Source organism: Gigantopelta aegis, chromosome 4, assembly GCF_016097555.1.
Source record: "Gigantopelta aegis isolate Gae_Host chromosome 4, Gae_host_genome, whole genome shotgun sequence".
Lineage (NCBI taxonomy): Eukaryota > Metazoa > Mollusca > Gastropoda > Neomphalida > Peltospiridae > Gigantopelta > Gigantopelta aegis.
In genome coordinates, this window is record NC_054702.1 from 26,402,907 (window position 1) to 26,427,617 (window position 24,711).

The 24,711-nt window shown below is 36.8% G+C and overlaps 2 protein-coding genes across 2 annotated transcripts in view; one reads left to right on the forward strand and one right to left on the reverse strand.

Annotated features, from left to right (window-relative positions):
* The window catches only part of LOC121370286, a 30,849-nt gene extending 22,980 nt beyond the window's left edge, over positions 1 to 7,869 (reverse strand). The window contains exon 1 of the mRNA XM_041495424.1: positions 7,712 to 7,869. The gene's annotated coding sequence lies outside the window, so the exon portion shown is untranslated. The remainder of the gene's footprint in view (positions 1 to 7,711) is intronic.
* LOC121370285 overlaps positions 1 to 21,052 on the forward strand; it is a 25,186-nt gene extending 4,134 nt beyond the window's left edge. Inside the window, exons 2-10 of the mRNA XM_041495421.1 lie at positions 1 to 1,013; positions 1,689 to 1,805; positions 2,379 to 2,492; positions 3,267 to 3,407; positions 5,114 to 5,356; positions 8,971 to 9,083; positions 12,319 to 12,461; positions 13,711 to 13,811; positions 18,170 to 21,052. The exon at positions 1 to 1,013 is cut by the window's left edge and continues 278 nt beyond it. Coding sequence (XP_041351355.1) covers positions 377 to 1,013; positions 1,689 to 1,805; positions 2,379 to 2,492; positions 3,267 to 3,407; positions 5,114 to 5,356; positions 8,971 to 9,083; positions 12,319 to 12,461; positions 13,711 to 13,811; positions 18,170 to 19,116 — 2,556 coding nt within the window. The 5' untranslated portion in view covers positions 1 to 376 and the 3' untranslated portion in view covers positions 19,117 to 21,052. The remainder of the gene's footprint in view (positions 1,014 to 1,688; positions 1,806 to 2,378; positions 2,493 to 3,266; positions 3,408 to 5,113; positions 5,357 to 8,970; positions 9,084 to 12,318; positions 12,462 to 13,710; positions 13,812 to 18,169) is intronic.
* The last annotated feature ends 3,659 nt before the right edge of the window (positions 21,053 to 24,711 follow it).

Genomic DNA, 24,711 nt, shown 5'->3' on the forward strand with positions numbered 1-24,711 from the left:
CTTGAGATTTGAATCAACTATATACAAATTGTAATGACAGAACAAGAACCGCATTGCAGGTCGTATCTCTAAACAAAGGCTGCTTTGACAAGATTTCGACTTCTCTCACCATGAGCCACTGTCACTGCTGTGCCTGTATGAGGACTGCCATTCCCATTTCGATACATCTCACATGTAACCATGGCGATTATTAGGTTTGACAAGGTCGTGAAGTCACTGTTGGTGTTTTGCTTGTAGAACGACCGCCATATCCTAAGACAACACATCCACATGTAACTATGGGACTACATGTAACCATGGCAACTATTACGTTTGACAAGGACTTTGCTGTCAATAGGAAGACTGCCACGCCCAAGGACCACACCTATACGTAACCATGGCGATCGTCCCGCACATGGGACGACAAGTCCTCTTTGCAGAACTGCGTGAAGCTTGTCGAAAACACCGCATTGTGGGTGTTACGGGAATGACATCAGTGGGCAAGTCCTTCACGGTTCAACAGTTCCTCGAGGAATGGGACATGGAAAATGATGCCAGTAAAGGCTCCAGCATCACCATCGATTTAGAAGACATTCGCGACTGGAGCGAATTCACAAGAATGATGTCACACAGAGCGTGGTGGGTATCCACAGCAGACGACAGTGACAGTGATGACGATGACGAGGAACAGGCGTGGTACTTGAATTTTGCCGTTAACGTCTGCCAAGCCAATATAAGGTTCATCTTCTTTGACAATGCGCAGAATATACTGCTCATTGCACAAGACAAATTTGACGAGATGTGTCTATCCGTTTTGAAAGGTTCTCCTGATTGTCGTTTAATTTACACGTCAGACTATAGTGCTAGTCTGGACAAAGTCCAAGAGGAACACCATCAGCTGGAGTTGCAGCCCTTGACGGAAGAAGAGTCAGCGTGTCTTCTTGCGCAAGCAGCGCCCTCTGTGCCATTTGATCGTCATCTCCGGAGGATTGCAGATAAATGTGGAGGTCTTCCTTTAGCACTTCTTTTTACAGGTAGGAAAACTAATTGATGATAAATAGGTATTTCAACAAGTGTCATAGTGGTTAAGCCATCAATATTAAGATTGTAGTCTACTGGGTTCGTGCCTCGGTACCTGCTACCCGGGGCTATTACATAGACTTTCGTCTCACTAACCACTAAGCCACTGTCCTGAACAGATTGCACAAATAACAGGTGTATTCCCAGGACAGCGTGCTTGAACTTTATTGGGTATTTGCGAACATGAAGTAAAAAAAATCAAATGAATCAATGATTGAAGCTAGGATATGTTACAGGTGTAAGATATTTCAATAATAGAATCATTCAATGATTTTAGATGGAGTACTTCTGTAAATGGCTGTGTTGTGATTCGTGGTTTTTATTTTTATTTTTATTTATTTATTTTTCTTTTCTTTTCTGGTTGGGGTTTTGGGTTTTTGTGTGGTTGGGGGGTGCTGTTTGTTTGGTGGGATTTTGTTGTTTTTTGTTGTGTTTTTTTGCTGAGTTTTATTTATTTATTTATTTTTATGTATTTTTTTTTTTTTTTTTTTTTGGGGGGGGGGGGGGGGGGGGAGGGGTGTTTCTTGTATTTTTGTAAGTCACCTTAATATTATTCCAAATAATTTTATACGGTATTTTTTGCCAATAATTCAGCTGTCTTAAGATATCAATTTTTAATATCCGTTTAGCGTGTGAGCTCGAAACTTCACCCGCGGGAATCACCACCGAGGATTTGGATGTAATTTTCTCCGAGATGGGCATCAAGACATTCTGCCAGGAATCGTACGCAGACAGAGAACGTGTTGGTAAGCAATGACTTCATGTTAACGGTCTTCTGTCACAATTGTACTTTTCAACATTTCTGTTATTGAGAACATTGATGCTTGGTATTAATGTTGTGTTTTTTTATATTGTTATGGCGATTGTGGTTGTGTTGGTGGTGGTTGTAGTGATGTTTGTGGATCGTTATTGTGGATGTTGTGGTGGTGGTGGTGGTGGTGGTGATGCAGCAGCTGCTTGTCAGTATTGTTGCTGTTGGTGTTATGGTGGTAGTGGTGGTGGTTGTGGTTATGCAGACGTCAGTGTTTGTTGTTAAAGTAGGCGTTGTAGCGCTGTTGTTGCTACTGATGTTGCTGTTGTGATGTTGATTTTGTTATTGTTGCAGCTGTAGACGGAGTCGGTCGCTGTTATTTCAACATCAGATTAACATAATATTGTATAATGCATTTGAATAACATATATATACACACACACACACACACAGACAGACAGACAGACAGACAGACAGACAGACAGACAGACAGACATACATACATACATATATATATTATATATATATATTCTTTTTTTACTTTTCTTTTTTCTTTGTTTTTGATCAGATCTTGTTCTCTTGCGTCCAATTGCCAGACTTCCCGAGATTTTCCGTGATCGACTACTCATACTCGGCTTCATACCCGGATCCTTCTGCATTCAGCATGTTCAGGACATGTTAGGTAATCTAGCGGTTCTCGGGGGTGTTTACTACCAAATCAAATCCCATAGACGACAATAGTAATATATGTGGCTAAATCTTCTACCTGTATTATCAATTAAAAGCATTTTATTATGTATATTTTTTAAATAATAATATTTCGGGTAATTCCCTTGGTCATATCCGCTTGAGATATGAACGTCTGATTGTTCCGATTACCTTAATATTCTAACCAATGTGAACAGGCTTTTTTTTAGCTCTTAGTCGAGCTCCAGATTACGGGATAAGGTCATGGTCAAATGTCTTGTGTCACATCAGAAGACATTTGTTTGTTTTACATTTACTCTCGTAACAATATCCGTCTCTCTCTGTTTATCTTATTACCCAATAGTCAATGTTATCTTTGTGCTGGTGTGTCATAAAACATTATCTCTATCTCTCTCTCTTATCTCTATCTCTCTCTCTCTCTCTCTCTCTCTCTCTCTCTCTCTCTCTCTCTCTCTCTCTCTCTCTCTCTCTCTCTCTCTCCATTTTACACCCTATAGTCAATGTTATCTTTGTGCTGGTGTGTCGTAAAATAGTCTGACTGTCTGTCTGTCTGTCTGTCTGTCTGTCTCTCTCTCTCTCTCTCTCTCTCTCTCTCTCTCTCTCTCTCTCTCTCTCTCTCTCTCTCTCTCTCTCTCTCTCAACCATTTTTAACTGAATAATTACCTCATGATTAATTTGTATGATGGTTTAGGTGATGCTTCTTATGTCCTTAACCAGTGTTTTGTGTTGTGTATTGCAATCTTTCAAGGTGACGACAGTAGTACAACTACCTGTGACGTATTACGAAGAAGCCATATCTTGTTCATTGATACTCACACTGGTCGCTTCATCATCCACAGGCTAACAAGGGATTGCATAACCACTTTCTTCACTGTGCATAACACAAAAGGTGACACACACAGACAGACAGACACTGTGTGTCAGACAGACACGCACGCACTCACACACAGATACACACACACACACACACACACACATACATACATACATACATATGATTTGTATTTGTATTTGTATTTGATTTTAATAATACAACATAAATGTCACTTTCAGTTTTGATTTTTAATAATATAATATTGATGTTTTTAATTTATTTATGTTTATTAATAATATGTCATGTGCCGGGCTCTTTAAGTTTTAACTTAACACCTTACAAATGCATGCATATATTATTAAAATCATATGCAGACGGTGATATTTACATATTTGTGAGGTCTAAAGTTAGAACTTAAAGAGACCAAACCATGGCATAGTATTAATAAACAGTATGGAAGAAAAATACATAAACATAATAAATGTATTAATAACACTAAAACTAAAAAGTTGCATGAGACTCTCGACTTATTCTCTTAACATGACGACTGCGGGCAGTACTTCAGAAAATAGCTATTTCTAATATTTAGTATCTCATTTGTCCAGTTACTCAGAATTTACACAGGATGAGGGGGAAGAGGAAGAAATCCGCTAGGGGGACTTCCTTACCAGTTTGAGCGATAATTCGACAGCGATCCATATGACTATTAAAGTTGTAAACATAAATGACCCAGGTCATGCAGACGACAAAACGTACTCACTCAGCGTTGTTTAAGGCGTTGGTCCCTATTCCTCTAAGTGGATTTTTACTGTATCCAAATATTAGACGATGCTTTACTAAGCTTCACATTTGAAAGCAAATACTATTCCATTCATTCAGTAAAATTAATTGTGACAAACGTATCCTCTCAGTACTAAAATGTGTGCGTGCTGCAATCACGCTTTCTGTGAACGCTTGTACCACATCATAGGGTCATGTGACTTGGTTCTTTGTAGTTGAGAAGTATTTTGGCAAGCAATGAAGAAACGCAACTTGTTATTGCGAATTTGTTGTAGGGAGTTTGTTTTGCGGATACTTCCTGTATTTTGTCAAAGTAATATAGACAAATAATAATGACAGATATCAAACAGTGTAGACCTAAATTACGTTTTTCACAAGCCGGGCTCTTTAACTGTTAACATTAATCAGGTATATATAAAGTGGGGAGGGAACAAGACACATTATTTATTTATTATATTTATGTATTGTGTGTGTGTGTGTGTGTGTGTGTGTGTGTGTGTGTGTGTGTGTGTGTTTATTTATTTATAAAGTAAATGTTTTGAGCATAGCTAGACAGACTGACAAACGGACGGTAACAAAATTATTGACATAATAATATGGGTATCCAGAAAGTTAAAAACGATCGTTTTCTTTTTATGCAAATCATTATTACTTCATCATTCTTGGGTGGGGGCAGGACGTAGCACAGTGGTAAAGTGCACGCCTGATGCGCAGTCGGTCTAGGATCGATCCCCGTCGGTGGGCCCATTGAGCTATTTCTCTTTCCAGCTAGTGCACCACGACTGGTATATCAAAGGCTGTGGTATGTGCTATCCTGTCTGTGGGATGGTGCATATAAAAGACCCCTTGCTACTAATGGAAAAATGTACCGGGTTTCCTCTCTATGACTGTCACAATGACCATATGTTTGACATCCAATAGCCGATGATTAATAAATCAATGTGCTCTAGTGGTGTCGTTAAACAAAACAAACTATCATCATTCTTGGAATCGTACTGCAGAAATTCGCGAAAGATTCTGCCGGACGTTTGCCTCGACGATGCACAAGCTGGGCATCCAGTACGAGTCTACGGACGTCGAGCAGGCGTTCGCTGAACTCCGCCACGAACTGCCCAACCTGATGAAGCTGTTCGGACAGATCACGGTGATGTACACAGAAATACCCGACAACCTGAAGCAGATCTACCCATTTCTCGTCACACTCACAGCAGACGCCTATCTCCTTATTCAGCGGGTTTTGCAAGGTAAGCAGGGCCGTATCAGGCGCGTAAAATGGGGGAGGGTTTTTTGGGGGGTCAACTCCACCCCCACCCTCACTCCACCCACCCCTAAGGCAAATTTTCTTCTTTTGTTTTCCGATATATTTTCCGAGGGAGCATCACTCGACTCCACGATAAACTTCGCTCGCCAATCTTGACCCAACCCTGCTAAATTTCCTGCACACGCCTAAGAGGACATGGAGGGGGAGGTGAGGGTAGTTGCCTTCCCTAAAAAAATACGGTGGGGTGGGACGTAGCCCAGTGTTGCGCGGTCGGTCTGGGATCGATCGTCGTCGGCGGGCCCGTTGGGTTACGACTGGTATATCAAAGGCTGTGGTATGTGTTATCATGTCTATGGAAAAGTGCATATAAAAAGACCCCTTTCTACTAATTAATTCTTTATATTATTATTAGGTTGGGGTTTTTTTTTCAATCAGGGCAGTTCACCATCCACAGGCTTCCCGGGGTCAGGAGGCAGTTGTACCCCTTCCGGGGAAAAAATTACCCCTTTTTAGTTTTATACTGACTTCATAGTCTAGTTTATAGGGACTATCACGAGTTTGCTGTCATTGTAACATGTACGACATACGAGGCTTTTCTTATGAATAAAATATATTAAATATGTTTTCTTGTGTTTAGAACATTGATCAGTGTCTGTATAAGCAATGTGTTTGTTGTCGTTCTAATGTTTCTAGAAGCCCAAACCGGATTTTACCTCGCAATAATTACGTACGTACTAAAACAGTGTGAGGGTAGGACAAGAATAATAATTTGTTCAACGATATCTCAGAATACAGCCTTCGACATAGATTTAGTGTTCAGCACATCTAAGGAGCACAGCTCTACTTACAACTCAAACTGTATGTGATTTTTATTGATTTACGATGTCATTTATTATTGTACCGACACTGGATATCACCACTGTCGTAGCGTGCAACATGTCCTGCGGTATATTTTGGTATCATGACTCATCTACGGCAATAAAATCATTTTAAAATATAATTTAAAGATGTAACTGATAATTAAGCAATCGTATATCTATGTTTGAGACTTGTAACTAACAAATTGATATAGTCTAACAGTTAAAGACTAAACAGTTTGAATGTCGTTCGAGATTGTAAAAATAACTAACAAATTAATATAGTCTAACAGTTAAAGACTAAACAGTTTGAATGTCGTTCGAGATTGTAAATATATATGCCATAGTAATTCGCCGTACACCACCGCAATTTAAATGTTATGAAATATTTGCGTAATTGTCCGAACTTGGACATTGATAAGGAAGGAAGGAAGGAAGGAAGGAAATGTTTTATTTAACGACACATTCAACACATTTTATTTACGGTTATATGGCGTCGGACATATGGTTAAGGACATCACATATTGAGAGAGGAAACCCGCTGTTGCCACTTCATGGGCTACTCTTTTCGATTAGCAGCAAGGGATCTTTTATATGCACCATCCCACAGACAGGATAGTACACACCACGGCCTTTGTTACACCAGTTGTGGAGCACTGGCTGGAACGAGAAATAGCCCAATGGGTCCACCGACTGCGATCGATCCCAGACCGACCGCGCATTAAGCGAACGCTTTACCACTGGGCTACGTCCCGCCCTGGACATTGATAAGTGTCCCCCAAAAGAAAGATATTACTTTAAAAAAAACAGAGATTTAATAGTTTCAAGCACATTTCCTTCTCTCTTTTTTCCCCGATATAATTACTGACCACGCGCCTGGGGTTTTGGGGTTGTTGGGAGGGGGTTGTTGGGAGGGGGTTGTTCCTTTGACCCAAGCACCTCAGGCGAGACAGTCTCACGACAATTACTAATGAACTACTAAAACAAAATGCCCGCTTAAAACAAAATATCTATCAAAGTACTTTATTTAGACAGCTACATCGTCGTCATATATCAGGTGTTAACAATATTTAATTATATAACCAAATTATAGCAACGTAGCTATAATTAAAAACATAATAATAATAATTTCGTTAATGTCTAGCTACGATAGCTCCTTAAACTGTCAATAGAGTATGATAGCGAGTGTTAGATGAAGACAAAATAAAATAAGATGAAATAAAATCATTAACAGTATTATTTACTTACTAGCCCGAGTACTTTGTAAGAGAGCTAGACGGACATTTGGACATAAATACGCTCTCATTACAGTCAGAGACCAAGCTATGTATTTTTTTTTGGCAATTCCCGACAACCAAAAAGTTGGAAAAGATTTCCACTCTAATACCACAACAATCCTGACTGTAATAAGAGCATATTTATGTCCAAATGTCCGTCTAGCTCTCTTACAGTCAGAGTATTCGGGCTAGCTATTTAATTACCTGATGAAGTCGCTATTCTAAATGCTGACACAGGCGCGTCACTAGAGTGGTGTTCGTGGTGGGTGAGAACGAAGTCCCAATGTTTTCGATTTCCTCATTTCCCCTTTTATATACACAAATCAAACATTAACTACAGGATACTAATCCAATATGGAAGCAAAACGTTTTATAAATTCTCCGACAATACTGATTTTACTAAAGACTAAAATTAGAAAACTGAAATCTCCGAGAAAATGAATGTGAACGAATTGACTGGCTATGTTTTACAAACAAAGAACGGTATTTCACTTGTTATCTTTTCTTCCTGTTGGGTCACCTATGCTTAATATACGAGACAACTACTTGGCTCAGACCCAGAACAAAAACAGGTGGGGGAATGCCCTTTTGTATCCGCGTTACCAAGTTAAAGTCCAATCGCCCTCGTCCAATCGTCCTCGTCTATTGTCCATAGCGATGGTTCGAGATCAAAGTTACAGTATGCCATAACAAGTCTAGACTAGTACAACGTGTAATCACTATCCACAGGCGTTGGAGGGAGGCAAGACAGTCAGGGTCGGGACCACAATTTTGTAAACGGGGTCGCAAATTTTAAAAAGGGCAAGTTTGAGTTTGAGAACGCAAATGAGTCGAGCTCGTAGAGGAAGTTAGATTTGTAAGGAGGTTCTGGGGCATGTTGCCTGGGAAATCGTCAAATATATCGCAGACCCGTTTTCAGGGAATTTTATCGCCAGTGGCAGTTATAATTTTATATTAATTATTCATCAGGATGAGCCCAATGGGCAAGTGAAAGCTCATGATGTATCTCACTGCCCACTAACACCTAACAAATAACAGCCCAGATAGATGACGTGTGCCCATGTCAGTGCTTGAATCTTAATTAGATATAAGCACAGAGGTCCAGTAAATATGAATCAATGAATTTATATAAAGTATTACTTTTTTGTAGGTGGGAGGTTTTTTTTAATATTGTTTCGTTTTGTGTTTTGTTTTTGATACAGCCCCCACCCCACCTCTTGCATCTATGTCCATCTGTCAATAGATTTAAATTTTATTTTATTTTAATTTGGTTTGTTTCGGTTTTATTTAATTTTAGTTTTAACTCAATTTCATTTAATTGAAAAAACCATCGCATGGTGTACATTGTATATTACACCTTACAGATGAATGCAACGGGGTTGGGGAAGCAGTATTAATTCGCCTTTCAGTTGGGTTGACGCCTATATACAGACAGAGTTTAGAATATAATGTTTGTCTCACAGGCAGATGTCTCCAGTTTTATGAAATATGTTTGGAGCTGTCCCGATCTTGGGGACAACGAAACGACGAAGCAGTTTTCTTGATGGTCAAGGGGAAAGCACTCAGCAACCTATTGGTGAGTACAAATAATCAGGCCTCAGACCACAATTAATTTCGCTATATGTTTCTATATAGCCTTAGTGGCTATAACATTTTTATTTAATATCAGCAGGCCCATGGGTTTTAGTATGTACCTTTGCCTGCCTGGGGGACAAATACCCTGAAAAGGACAACCCCTGTTGTCCAGCTCCTTCTCCCAGCATATTGGTTTAAACAAACACATCCTCTAAACCTGGCCGGAGTACACCCATTTTACACAAAAAGCACTACTTTTGCATGGGCCGGAATTACTAGAAACAAGTCTTTAATGTCAACAAGTTACACATGTTTACAAACTACATGCTCTCGCCTGTCACTTCAGTCAAATAGTTGCCACTTCATAGCTTTCTGTCATGAAATAATCACAGTCGAACAGCAGACTACTTGCGCGGACAAATTTCCGGATTTAGGCCAAATATACCTTTGAAAACTTGTTTTCTTACACACCCGTTGGTGAAAACACCATGCGTTATTTTTGGTTACACATGGTTGTTAACACATGTACGTGTGTTAGCAATGTCAACACATACGACTGGCTGCTCCTAAGTAATGACCAGTTCACCAGTGCCATGCATCCAATGAAAAACTACACGATGGGAATCGATTAGACTGTGACGTATAGTTAACCTGATATTTATGTGTCTGTGGCGCGTAAGTCAGCTACAAGTGCAAAGTTATTTTAGTAGAAAAAGATATATAAAAATTTGCTTAAAACCTGGTTTTTGAGGATATGTAAGGAATAGAATACATTCGTGTCCGTTAAACACCATTTATCTCACAACTCGTTGTTTAAAAACGTATCAAACTCGCTTTCGCTCGTTAGATACATTTTAAAACAACTCGTTGTGAGATAATGGTATCTAACGGCCACTCATGTATTATTCTATATATAATAACTATGTAGTAATCAAAACGCAAAACAAAAACAAAAACAAACACAAACAAAACAAAAATTATTATAATAATTATGTAGTAAACAAATAAACAAAAACACACAAGGACCAAACAATCCTATTCTCTAGCGAGCGGCTTAAAGGGACATTCCTGACTTTGTTGCAACTTTCAGGATGTTATCGACTAACAGAGACTTTTAACGATTGTAATTACATATCAAATATATTTTTCTGCATAAAATATTAGTGGATGTATATTAAACGTGTTTCTGATCGTTCTAATATTTGTACTAGGTAAAATTTCATTTTATATCCCCAAAATTTTTTTTTTTTTGTACGTACGAAATTATTTTAAGACAAAATCCAGTTTGGGCTTCTTACAAATATTAAGACGACCAGAAACACATTGAATATACAGACACTCATATTCTAAACAAGAAAATATATTTAATATGTAAATTTAATCGTAGAAATATTTTATTAGTCGGAAACATCTTACAATGCAGCAAACTCGGGAATGTCCCTTTAGCAATGCCTTTGAAAAATGTTTCAATACACTCAGACCAGATGACGACAGTATATGAGTAATGTTTGTACAATAAAACTAATAGTTACAATGATAAGGTCACAACAATTCTTTTCGTAAAATATATACAAACATGTTATAACATAACTACATACAACTTAAAAGACGTGATAAAAATTTAATATAGTGTAAAATGGTTTATGATTTAAGATTTAATATTACAGTGAAACCTCTCAAAACCGGACCCTCTGTAAACCGAAATTCCCTCAAAATCGGACATGTTTCACGGTCCTTTTTTAACTTAACGTCTCTAAACCGGATTCCTCTTAAAACCGGACATTTTTCGTGGTCCCTAGGGTGTCCGGTTTAGAGGGGTATATTATATACGTGACCGACGTGGTCCGACTAACAACAAATGTGAAAGGCACAAGAGACTGCCAAGCACATATCGCGGTTGGAGAGACAAGGCCTGGGATAAGTAGGTGAATAGAAAAAGGTGTTTAAAGATTAGAGAGCTGCCAGATCGGGAATATGTGATATGAAACTGGAAGAACAAAAAGGGAAGTGGACAAATAAACAGTAAAACCAAAATTTAAAAAAAAGATATTTAAAGATAGAAGGAGCAGCCAGGTCCGGAAGAAATGAGATGGAATTCAAACTAGACAAAGGAATAGAATGGGGGCGAGTGGGATTAAAAAAAAAAACACCTAAAAACCAGACATATTGGCTGTTCACAACTATAACTATTTTTACATGTGTATATTTAGAGTACTCATCTTATTCTCATCCTAAAAGTGTACATCAAAATTGTTGTCATTAATTCTGCAAGGGATATTTTTATCACTTTTTTGTTTCGTTTGTAAATCGTACGTTGGCATTATTAACCAACTCTTATTACATTATTAGGATTCATAAAAATCCCCAATAATAAAAACCTAAAAATATTATTAGCGATATTATAATACATTTTATTTCAGATCAGTTTTCCATAGAACATACATCACAAACAAAACTTAGTACATATTTGTAGGATATTACACGAGCTTCCATTTCGCATCATGTTTATGTCACGAGTGAAATAATTTTCAATTGTCAAATGAAAATTATTTCACGTGGGACATAAACATGATACGAAATGGTAGCCAGTGTATTATCCTATTTATTACCCATAATCGATCTTGAATTGTATCAGTCAACTCGTTTGGTTAACGTTTCTGTAAGGTTGTAGTGCACCAATCGATGACGTCGAAGAGATATGTAACGCCAAGTGGGACGTATCACTTTGATATGTACCAAGCTATTTTTAACCATATGGGTAATAATAATATACTTTAGCTTGTGCCCGCGATTTCCACACACAGATTTGACGTACACACTTGTACACTGCAGTTGAGCAAGTAGGTCGTTTGAGGTTGCTTCGATTCTGCTCTTCAACGAATATGCTTCGATGACTGACAAACATCTTTATGTCACTGTATGGTCGTCGTTGTCCGATCATCTATCGGTATGCATTGTTATAACATATGGTAAGATCCATCGTGGTATCCTGCGTAAATTTCATCTATAATGCATTTTGAAAATCGCCGCAAAATGTTTGCGGGTAGAATGATGGAAATTCATGATAAAAAGGTCTACGGTTAGCATATTAAATTAATTTTGCCCGAATATCTCTGTCATTTTTGCCCGAATTTACCCCAGCAGATTTTGCTTTTCAGCTAGGGGGTATACACTTAATCTTTAGAGTTGGGGTGAGGGGCCATATGGTCTGCATTTTAGTGTACTGTATGTCGCAGGGTCGACCTCGATCAGGTGAGCGATTTTACCGACAGTGTCTGAAGGTTTTAGAGGACTGCCCACTGAACAAGATGCACGTCATTGTCTATCAACGAATGGGGTGGAATCTGTACATGCAAGGGAAGTTCAGGAGAGCTATTAAGTAAGCAGGTGCTTGTTTGTAAGTTTAGAAGAGCTATGAATTAATCAGGTGTTTATAGGCTCAACAGAGCTATAAACTAAGCAGGTGTTTTTAAGTTTAAGAGAGCTATAAAGTATGCAGGTGTTTGTAAATGTAGGAGAGCTTTAAACTAAGCAGGTGTGTGTAAGTTTTGGAGAGCTATAAAGTAAGCAGGTGTTTGTAAGTTTTGGAGAGCTTTAAACTAAACAGGTGTTTGTAAGTTTTGGAGAATTATAAAGTAAGCAGGTGTTTGTACGTTTTGGAGAGCTTTAAACTAAGCAGGTGTTTGTAAGTTTAGGAGACCTTTAAACTAAGCAGGTGTTTGTAAGTTTAGGAGACCTTTAAACTAAGCAGGTGTTTACAAGTTTAGGAGAGCTATAAACGAAGCAGGTGTGTGTAAGCTTTGGAGAGCTATAAACTAAGCAGGTGTTTGTAAGTTTTGGAGAGCTATAAAGTAAGCAGGTGTTTGTAAGTTTAGGAGAGCTATAAAGTAAGCAGGTGTTTGTACGTTTTGGAGAGCTTTAAACTAAGAAGGTGTTTGTACGTTTTGGAGAGCTATAAAGTAAGCAGGTGTTTGTAAGTTTAGGAGAGCTATAAAGTAAGCAGGTGTTTGTACGTTTTGGAGAGCTTTAAACTAAGAAGGTGTTTGTAAGTTTAGGAGAGCTATAAAGTAAGCAGGTGTTTGTAAATTTTGGAGAGCTATAAAGTAAGCAGGTGTTTTCAAGTTTAGGAGAGCTATATACTAAGCAGGTGTTTGTTCGTTTATATGTTTACACAGCTCTTTACACTGTCTTAATTATACTGTTCAATTTTTATATTAATGTTGGTAATCACTCCATTGAGTACGTTTGTTTGTTTGTTTGGTTTGTTTAGCGACACAACTAGAGCACATTGATTTATTAATCATAGGCTAATGGATGTCAAACATTTGGTAATTGCGACATAGTCATAGAGGAAACCCGCAACATTTTTCCATTAGTAGCAAGGGATCTTTTATATGCACCATCCCACAAACAGGATAGCACATACCACGTCCTTTGATATACCAGTAGTGGTGCACTGGCTTGAACGAGAAATCACTTCATTGAAGCATTTACCGTAGTTTGACACCCAATAGCCGATATGTGTGTTTGGGGGGGGGGGGGGGGGGGGGGTCGTGCCGGGGTACCGTTTAACATTCATTCGTTCATTTTATTGAACCTCTGCCGTTTTTTTTTTGTTGTTTCTACAGGTACTTGATGGTGGCCGATAAGTTGGAACGGGAACTAGATATGGATGACGTCACGGTGTTGCGCACTCTCAATGCACTGGCTGTCACACACACAAGTCTCGGTACTATTATCCTGTTCAATTATTTAGACCCAAAGTTTTTTGCAAATGTTACGTTTATTTCCTATTCGATATTTGTTTTCTTTGCATTTACATGAAAACAAACCCAAACCCCGACAGGTTTTATATACAAATCATCATATAAAATGCACGAAGTTGACTTAATTCCACTTTTTAAAAATCTCTGTGTCTTTTGAATGCACGTTATTTCTCCTATAAATAACTACGGTCATTTGCATATCAAAACATTGGGATCTGAGGCTACGTGAAGGCCATTATAGCTTGTTTCACTAAATCAAGGTTATTATTGTTTTGCAGTGTGTAACAGCATTGTCAATCTTTCCGTTAAACATAGATGTAAACAAACAGAAACATGTACCCTTTCTTGTAGATGCATTATATTTAATAAATTTAGCTAATGTATTATGTATTTTTATTTTATTATATCAATTATATATTAGCATACCATACCTAACCTAACACAACTGAGGTGTAGCACAGTAATAAACACAAATCACCTCACACACACCGCAGGAATGTGCTTTTCAAATTTATAAATAATTTAATGCAGGGCCGGACCCAGAAGACCAGGGGGGGGGGGGATAAAATATCAAAGGCCACCAACATCAAATAATAATAAATTTGCCTGTTATTTAACTTTGCCTCTAAATTGGGAACTCATACGTATATATATATATATATATATATAGTATTTAGGGTGGTGCTAGGAGCTGGGGTTTGGGGGTTGGGTGTTACATTTGTAATGCGAAAAACCAAAGGGCTATTGTTCGGACTCGTATAGGTTCAACCACTTTTTCATCCCGCAGACACAGCCCTGAATGTTCAAAATACGATAGCATTCCTTGGTCAATAACATCATTATTTCGATCTATGACTGCACGTGCTATTGTAGCAATGTGTAAACCACGTAAAATACATGTTAGGTAGGGTATATAAATTCATTGAAAATGTATTAGTCGACATTCTTGTTATTGTTATTTGAGGAAAATATGGGTAAATCGAAAAACACTTCAGTTGATGTAAAATCGTGTATTAAGAACGTTTTCGATTATTTTGAAGATTCTTATCGAATTGTCGATCGAGTTGCCGCTGCACTTAAAGTTTCGGTTTCAACAGTAAAAAGAACTGTGAAAAATCTAAGCTCTACGAATCCAAGCACAGAAATCACTGTTAAAAAACGCGACCGAAAACTCATCGATTTATTTGATAAAGATGTTATTAGACGACGAGTATACAGATTTTATAGAGAGGGCGAATTACTTACATTACATAAGATTAACGTGGCTTTAAGGGAGGAATGTGGAATCAACATATCCATATCAACTTTACGAAGAACACTCCATGACCTCGATTTTAAATACCAACATATGTCTACAACCTATAAAAGTGATTTTTGAGGACGCCAATATATCAGACAGGAGACTGTCCTATCTCCATGAAATATCCAGTTTACGAGAACAGGGGTATTTAATAGTGTATCAAGATGAGACCTGGGTGAATGTCAACCACACAACATCCCACCACTGGACAGATATCCACCCGGGCACAAGTACCGCCAATCACCTGCCGAAATCAGACGCTGCTGATCGAGTTCCTAAACTCTGTTCGGTGACTGGGAAGGGAAAAAGACTTATTATTTGTCATGCTGGCTGTGATAAATATGGATTGATAGATGGCTGTGAATTGATCTTTGAGGCTAAAAAAAACAGACGGAGACTATCATGGTAAGATGAATCATGAAAATTTCATCAAATGGTTTGAAGAACAACTTATGCCTTCTCTACCAGAACCTTCTGTTATCGTCATGGATAACGCAAGCTACCACAACAAATTAACTGAGATTACACGATGTCCTGCACTAAACGCTAAAAAGGAAGAAATTCAGTCGTGGCTACGAAACAAAAATATACCTTTTGAGAGTAACATGACAAAGCCAGTTCTTTATGTACTTGTGAAAAGTAACAAATGTGCAAAGCAATTTGTTACTGATGATATTGCTGAACGCCATGGGCACTTGTGTCTAAGACTGCCGCCAAGACATTCTGAACTCAATCCAATAGAACTGATCTGGAGTCAAGTCAAAGGGCACATAGCTCGTCATAATGATGGTAAAATTACCACGGTGCGGAGAGAACTTGCACATGCATTGAACTCTGTCACACCTACACACTTCTCTGACGCAATTAAACATGTAATAAAGATCGAAGAAGATTTTAGAAAACAAAATAGTTTTATAAGAAATAAAATACCCCCTGTGATAGTCCCCCTTAACGAAGATAGTGATGAAGAAATGAGTTCGTCGACTGATTAAGTTATTTCTCCATACCCATCAGTATTACTTTAATGTATGCATGAACTCTTTAACACCAAAAACAATTTATTTCCATATCATTCACTATCTAACAACCTAACAACCTATAAACTAATCGACTAGAAATGCATATAGACTACACATACATACGAGAGAAATGTTTATTTAACGACACACTCAACGCATTTGATATACGTTTATGTGGCGTCAGACAAAACGGTTAAGGAGCATTATGACAGTGAGAAAGAAACTCGCTACCGCCACATGGGCCACTGTTTCCGATAAGCAATTTTGATAAGCAATAAGGGACGTTTTATATGCACCATCCCATAGACAGGATAGCACATACCACAGCCTTTATACATCAGTTGTGGTGCACAGGCTGGAACTAGACACAACCCAATGGGTCCACCATGTGGGATCGATCAGTCGACCTACCATGAGCGAACGCTTTACCTCTGAGCTACGTCCCGCTCCATATAAAAAGAAGCCTTAAGTGGGGTTGGGGTTGTGCAGAGGGTCACACCTCCACCAATCGCATGCATACCATATTCTTCTCTCTCTCTCTCCCTATAACCATATAACCATAGATTAAAATATGTTGAGTGCGTCGTTACATAAATGATCTCTCTCTCTCTCTCTCTCTCTCTCTCTCTCTCTCTCTCTCTCTCTCTCTCTCTCTCTCTCTCTCTCTCTCTGTCTGTCTGTCTCTCCCTTCAGCGCGCGCGCTTGTGTATTCCACAATATAATTATATATTTGATACATATTTTTTTTTTCAAACTGAGGTTTTGTCACTTGAACTCCCGACCTGAATCCGCGCCTGCTTCATGTTTACAGATATTTTCTTAAATATAGGTCATACTACGATTTGTGCGGATAGGACGATAGAACCGAACATTAGTTTGAAACGCACTATAGAATGATGCTTTTGATATGCAAATGACCGTAGTTATTTATAGGAGAAATAACGTGCATTCAAAAGACACAGAGATTTTTAAAAAGTGGAATTAAGTCAACTTCGTGCATTTTATATGATGATTTGTATATAAAACCTGTCGGGGTTTGGGTTTGTTTTCATGTAAATGCAAAGAAAACAAATATCGAATAGGAAATAAACGTAACATTTGCAAAAAACTTTGGGTCTAAATAATTGAACAGGATAATAGTAACTAGACAAAAGTCATAACTAATTATTCTATCAAATTTAGCAGACTTTGAAATATTTTAAAATATGCTCACTCTACGCTGGTTTGTATTTGCAAAACATCTCAGTTAACTGGTTTAGCTAATACTCTTTAAAGGTACATACCCTAGTTTTTCAAACACTAAGCAGATTTTTTTACTATTATAGCCGTTTTTTGATAACTGAAATCATACTTTACTTAGATTTTATGGCTTAGATTATCAATTTCCGTAAATTCGAAGTGTTTTTGGTCGTCCAGGTGTCTTTAACATCTCAAAATGAATTTCTTATATTTTTAAAAACGCACGTGCATCTGAGAAATAACAGTTATGGAGTCGAGGTTTGGTCTATTTTCAGAGGGTATATCATCATTTCAAAGTCACATACTCATGTTTCAACTCAATTGTAACTTTGTCCAAATGTTTTACAGGTTTGTAGATTAACTAAAAGTAGTGTTAATTTTCACGGGTTGAAACTAGGGTCTGTCTCTTTAAAACATTGAATGGTACTTTAGGTTAAAGTTTCTTTTTTAGAACAGGCGTATTCACTTCTTAACATCTGGTATGTTCTTGGGCGATAAAAGATCTAGGTAGGGCTCATTAAAAAAAATGTTTTACTACATTCACCCCAACGAGTACAAATAAAAGTGTTATGTATGTGTTTAATTAGTTTAATTTTATTTAATTCTTTTCACCTACATTTTAATTTTTTTTAAATTAAAAAGTCGAAAAATAAATATTACATCGAAAAGAAATTATAATCGGCGTTTTTATCTTAGTACGGTTGGCTTTCCGGAAGCAAACATTCCATTAACTATCCCGTGTACATCATCATACATTATACAGGTAACATGGAGGAAGCCGAACATTATCACATGTTGTCAATGGATCGCAGAAAAGCCAAACTGGGAGAACTTCATCCTTTTTATGGTGCTTCTTTACACAATTATGGCAAATTCTGTTTCATGAAAGGCCTGTTCGCCGAGGCGTGGCACAACTACACGGCAAGTTACGACCTGAAGCTGAAAAAGAGACACATCATTCGATCGATCATCGATACACAGAACAGCATGGCTAGGTTCCTTGTACACCAGGGGCATCACCAACAAGCACTGGACATCCTGGACGACGCATGGCTCAGATTAGAAAGGTCGCACAGACTTTATGGATACGAACAAGGTCTTCTGCTCAACTCGTACGGCTGCGCGTATGTCCAACACCAGAACTACGAAAAGGCAGTTGTCTCCCTTCACCAAGCCATCGCTCATCTGGAATCGGAGTATCCCGAACATGTGTACCAGTTTGAGAACTTTGTAAATCTGGCTAAAGCATATATGCATCTGGGACGATGGGATGGGGCAAAGGAGATTATAAATCGAGCGCTAAGTATTCAGAAATTGCTCAAATACAACAAGCCATACTCGTTACTTCTGCTGGATTGTCTCAAAGTCCTTGGAGATATTTTCATCAAGACTGACGAATCTCAGCAAGCTGTGGACGACCTTCAAGGATATGTGGAAGAGGAGTTGAAGCGACTGATTAAGGCTTACGGTAATTACCCACAGATACCACATTTTGTCTCCACCAGATCAGAGTTGAGTTCCCAATTGATCTATATTCAGCAAGTTGGTTTGCGCGATCATAAACAGGACAAACGAACAGAAATCCATGACATTCACCAAGGCGGAACTAATGTCCCATTTGCTGGGCATCCAGCATGTGAATATTTGTATTTTCAAACAGGCAGCGACTCACAAATAGGACAGACGAACATAAATCCACGAAATTCATGAAGGCGGAACTAACGTCCCATTCAGCAAGTGGAGTTTTGTATTCTCAAACAGGCAGTAGAACATAGGGTATTAATGAGATTACCAAGACGGCGAACTGAACAATTATGCAACTGGTCGAAAAAAAAATTATGACAGCATGGTAAACCTCATATTCGCAAGCCATGGATCCTATTCCGTTTTGACTCCATGCTTACGGGAGTAGTGTTATCGACTTGCGAATGGATGTATGGGTAAACTGGAAAACAGTAAAGTCTTGTCATTTAAAATGTCGGTCTGTGAAAATGTCAACACCGACTTTTTTTTATCAACTTGCCTAAGTAGATTGTATTAATATTCGGGGCCCCTTTATTTGAAAACCCCTTGTTCAAGACTGACATACATAGAATCTCAAATGTATTTTACGTACGATTCATAAACGTCTTGGAAGGTAAACCCGAAACTTATTAACATTATGTCAACTTGTTACTGAATACACATAACAAGATATAATAAACATTAAAAATCTCTATTAAATAACTATGATAAACAAGTTTCAGTTACTAAATAAATGTACATATTATTAAATAAGGACAGACATTTAAATACTCTTTGAAATTCGTTACAACGTTTAGAAAACCACATGAGTATTATAATGTTTCAAAGTGTCTATGTTTATCTTTTTGTGTGGTAGCATTTTATAAAACAAAAATAAGCCTATTCCATCTATAAAAAGAAATAATATGTTCAGCATGTTATTTGCATATATTAACTGATTACCATAATGCTAAAATGGTTTTCTGGTTTATCATTCAGGGGTTTTAAGATAGGCATGAATAAGCAACATTACAACAACAAATAATAACATACGAAAAACATTAGCTTGGGTAGAATTTTTATTTAATGTTACTGGAACTTTAAAAAGTTAGTATTTGTGCTATTCTACAACGCATTTATTAACCAAGTTATTTTACTAAGTATTGCATTTTATACTGAGTGACAAATGAAATGCAAGTAAATACAAATATCATGTGTATAATCCCCAGTGTACATTACCATATTTAATTAAAAATATGAATTAAAACAGAAACTCTCTTCCATTATAATATAACTATATCTGTCTGAAATCACAAAATCGTAACATTTCAATGTCATGTCTATTTTAAATCAACATCTAAGAGAAAATATTTCATTATTAGTATGCACATGCATTTCTTTTGTCTCTTAATACAGTATACCATAACATTGCCCGTCACACAATTAACAGTATTACATTGTTTTGTTTATAACACATTTTAATATATGTCTTGTTTTATTAACAATTATGTTTCATTCTTTTTTCATCTTTATTATTTTATTTTTTTCGATTTGATTTTTTGTTTGCTTTTGGTTAATATTTAGTGGGCATTTTGTTTATGAATGATTTTATCCATGTCATGTATCAGTTACTTTGTTAAATATTTTATCCATTACACATTTATTCGCCGTTTTGTTGTTAGTTATTTAAAAAAAATTAATGTATTTTGTTTTTATTTTTTTTATTTTTTTGATGGGGTCTTTTTTTTTTTTGGCGGGTATGAGTGTTCTTTGTTATATTGTGTTGGGGTCGTTGCTGTTGTTGGTTCTTGTTTTTGTTTTTGTTATTTATTTTTTTTTTTTTATTTTTTTTGGGGGGGGGGTTTTTTTTTTTCGGGGGGGAGGGGTGGTGTTTGTTTGCACTGACAGTTCAAAAGGTTGCATTTCAAAAAGGTATTTAGAAAAACGTCATATTGTCAAACATCTGGCGTGCACAAAACGCTCCTATTAAGATCCGGTCATTAGCTACTATAAACATCAGGACTAGTGGTGTAACTGAACTGAACTGAACATTTATTTCTCTCAGGCCGTAATCCACGGCATATGAGGAACAATATATAATACAACAATTCACACTTTTTAACAAGATGACAGAGTAAAACTATTCACATAAGTATATCTACATAAAACGAACATGGGAATATAATTATAAATAATTGGTTTGGGTTTGCATACACAATAATAATACAATAAAGCTATGAGCCGGAGGGCTTGAAAGTATTCATAATATGTTTACAAAATATTGCAAGTTTTCGGAGGACACCAGTTTTTTTACAATTAAATAATTCGTGAAATTTATATGTGTTTGGTTTGGATCGATAATATTTCGGTATATATTGAAGTCTGAATTGGTTGAAATATGGGCATGTAAAAATATAATGGAATTCATCTCCGATGTCGTTAGTGTTGCATAAAAAACACAATCTATCATGTAATGGTTTACGTACGTATCCATCTACCTGTCTCTATTGGAAGATTGTGGTTTGATACTCTAAAACGTAACAATGGGCACCAATGTTTTTTTTCTAATAAATTTAAATAATTTTCGAATGCTATACTGCTTTTAAATATTTTGTAACAAGATGCTTTCGATGAAGTGTCAATATGACTGTACCATGTTTGCAAAAATTGATCTATGAGTTTTGTTGAAATAAACATTTTCAACAATGAAGCACTATTAATACGCTCACAATGTGACCACCATATGTATGTGCAACCAATATTATCTAAAATTGATTTTATAAAAGCTATCCATTTGTGATCATAAAAATGTGTATTATAATCATTCAATAACATTCTGTACACTAATAATGATAGCTTGGACTGCTTCCCAGTAATCATCCTAAACCAAAATCCTATCATTCTTATTTTTACTGTTATATCTACCGGGAAGCATCCAAGTTCTCCATACAACATATATAATGGGGTGGATTTTCTAACAGGCAATAATAACTTTAAATATTTGCTATACAATTTTTCTATGCAGGACAGACTTTCAAAACCCCAAATTTCACATCCGTATAAAGCAATAGGTAAAACCATACAATCGAATAATTTAAGTTGGCATTGAATGGAAAGATGGCAACGTTTTCCTTGTCTAAGTGTAAAATACATAGCTTTTTGAGCTTGATCATATTGATGTTTTCGAGCATTAGTGAATTTATTGGATTTATGAAATATAATTCCAAGATATTTGTATATTTCTACATTATCTAGATTTGTGTTTCCTAAATGGAACCTTTTGGAATAATCTTTTTTATTACCACTGAAAATTAGCACTTTAGTTTTTTTACAATTTACATTTAGTTTCCATTTTGTACAATAAGAGTCGAAAATATTTAATAAATTCTGCATGTCGTCATAATTTTCGGCAAAGAGCGCTGTGTCATCAGCATATAGTAACACAAAAAGAACAATATTTGTATACAAAGTGGAATCTGTGAATAAGTTATCTATGCGGATGCCATTACAATCATTAGTTTTAAACGTATCCTCTAAATCATTGAGAAACATGGAGAATAATAGGGGCGATAAATTTTCTCCCTGTCTAACACCCATGGAACATTGAAAATAATCCGACATTGTGTTATGTGCACTAATGCATGACTTAATGTTCTGATACATGCTATATATTACTTTAAAACATTTACCATTAATACCATTTTGTATTAGTTTTCCCCAAAGTCCTGTTCTCCATACTGAGTCGAATGCCTTGCTAAAATCTATAAAAGTACAATACAGTTTTTTCTTCCGTGCTTTTAGCAATTCGATGAGTCCATATAATGTAAAAATATGATCGTTCGTCGAGTACTCCTTCCTGAATCCGGCTTGAACTTCAGATAACAAATCATTAGTTTCTAAATATAATTTCAGTCTATTATTTAAAACAGCTGTAAACAGTTTCCCGAGACAACTAAGTAAAGTAATAGGTCTATAATTTTCTGGAACAGTTCTATCGCCACATTTATAGATCGGTTTGATTATGCCAACTAGCCACGAATCAGGAAAGATGCCATGTTCAAACACTAAATTAAAGAGCTTAACATACACAGGGACCATACAGCCGATAGTTTGCTTAATATACTCGTTGATTATTTGGTCTATTCCGCAGGCTTTATTGTTTTTTAGATTTTTAACAACGGCGAGTATTTCTTCTTGTAATATTGATTCATTTAGCATGGTAGTGTCCTCAAAATCTATATTAAAACTTGGATCTTTTTCTTCTGTTGTGTTGTCATCACTGCTGTTTATATTTTTAAAGTAATCGTACAGAGTGTCTAAAGGGGGGAGAGTAGGGTCTTGTTTTTCTTTTAACAGTTTCCAAAAGGCGTGGGTATCATGTTGACTAAGTTCTGTGAGTCTTTGTTCTGTCTTCCAATTGTGTTTGTTAACATATTTCCGTATTACATTTCTGTAGCTTTTACTGGCATTCAAAAGTCGTTGCTTATTATCAGGTGTTTTTCGTTGTTTGTATGCTGATCTCGCTTCTGTATACTTTCTTCTTAGTGTTCTGCAATGATTGCCAAACCATGCTTTGTTACGGGTATTTTCACGCTTGTGTCTGGCTCTGACGCGGGCTTGCGTGTAACCGAAAGTGTCGGCTGCGGTGTCAACAAATAGGGTCCCAATACGCTCCACTGCACCATTCAGCTTTTCTTTCGAGAAGTGTTCACACAGTTCATTTAATATTACGTTTATGTCGTTGACTGTTTCTTTGTTTATATTTTCACTATAGTGTTTAGCCTCTTTAGTATTCCATTTCCTTGGGGTGAGTTCATTATTAATGACGGCGTGGTGTTTACCACTAGCTGTATGGATATTCAGTCGCATTGTTAATGGATTGTGAATGTCCGAGAATAGTGGTTCGAATTCGTTGACCTTGAATTTAAGAATTATTTCCAAAACTGTGAATGAGGCTATGGCATAATCTATTACACTCGATCCTTTGCAAGTAGGTTGTCCTATACCCCGATCTTCGCCGACTCTTCCGTTCACTAAATACAAATTACTATTTTTACAAAGATCAATTAGTTTATATCCGTGACCGTTAGGTCTACTGGTATCTTGACTCGCTCTTTGTAATGGAATGCCAATATTTAATAAGTTGTTAGGTTCATTCATAAAATCGGAGATATCAGAAATGAGTGTGTTATTAGTATGTTCACCATCACAACTCACATAATCTACAAGCAAACTCGTTTTAGCATTAAAATCGCCGATCAAAAGAACATTATTTCCACTTAAGAGTTTCTCGTTCACTTCGTCTTGTATTGTGTTAAACGTATCATGGTTAAAATAGGGCGAGCCTACTGGGGGTATATATACAATTCCAATAACAGTGCTTAATACATCTCCCTGTGAAATAGCGTTAGAAAGAGTAAACCATAATACATATTGGGATACAGTTTTATGAATATGTACTTGATCTGTGAGCTTATTTTTAATTGCCAGGCATATGCCCCCTGATCTTACATTGGATTCAATATTTCTATTATTAGTAAAAATTGTATAACCTGGTATTTCTACGTGATCAATATCGTTAAGTTTAGTTTCAACTAAACATATTAAATCATACTGATTGATAAAATCTATAAATTCTGGAATATCCAGTCTGCTGTTGAGACCACACACATTTAAATATACAATATCTACATAGTCACATACGCTTATTCCCTCTGAATAAGAATGTACACGGGGAATATTTACAGTTTCGTATTCACTTGGTGTTGACAAGTCCTGACCGGTGTCTCTCCTCCGGCGTCC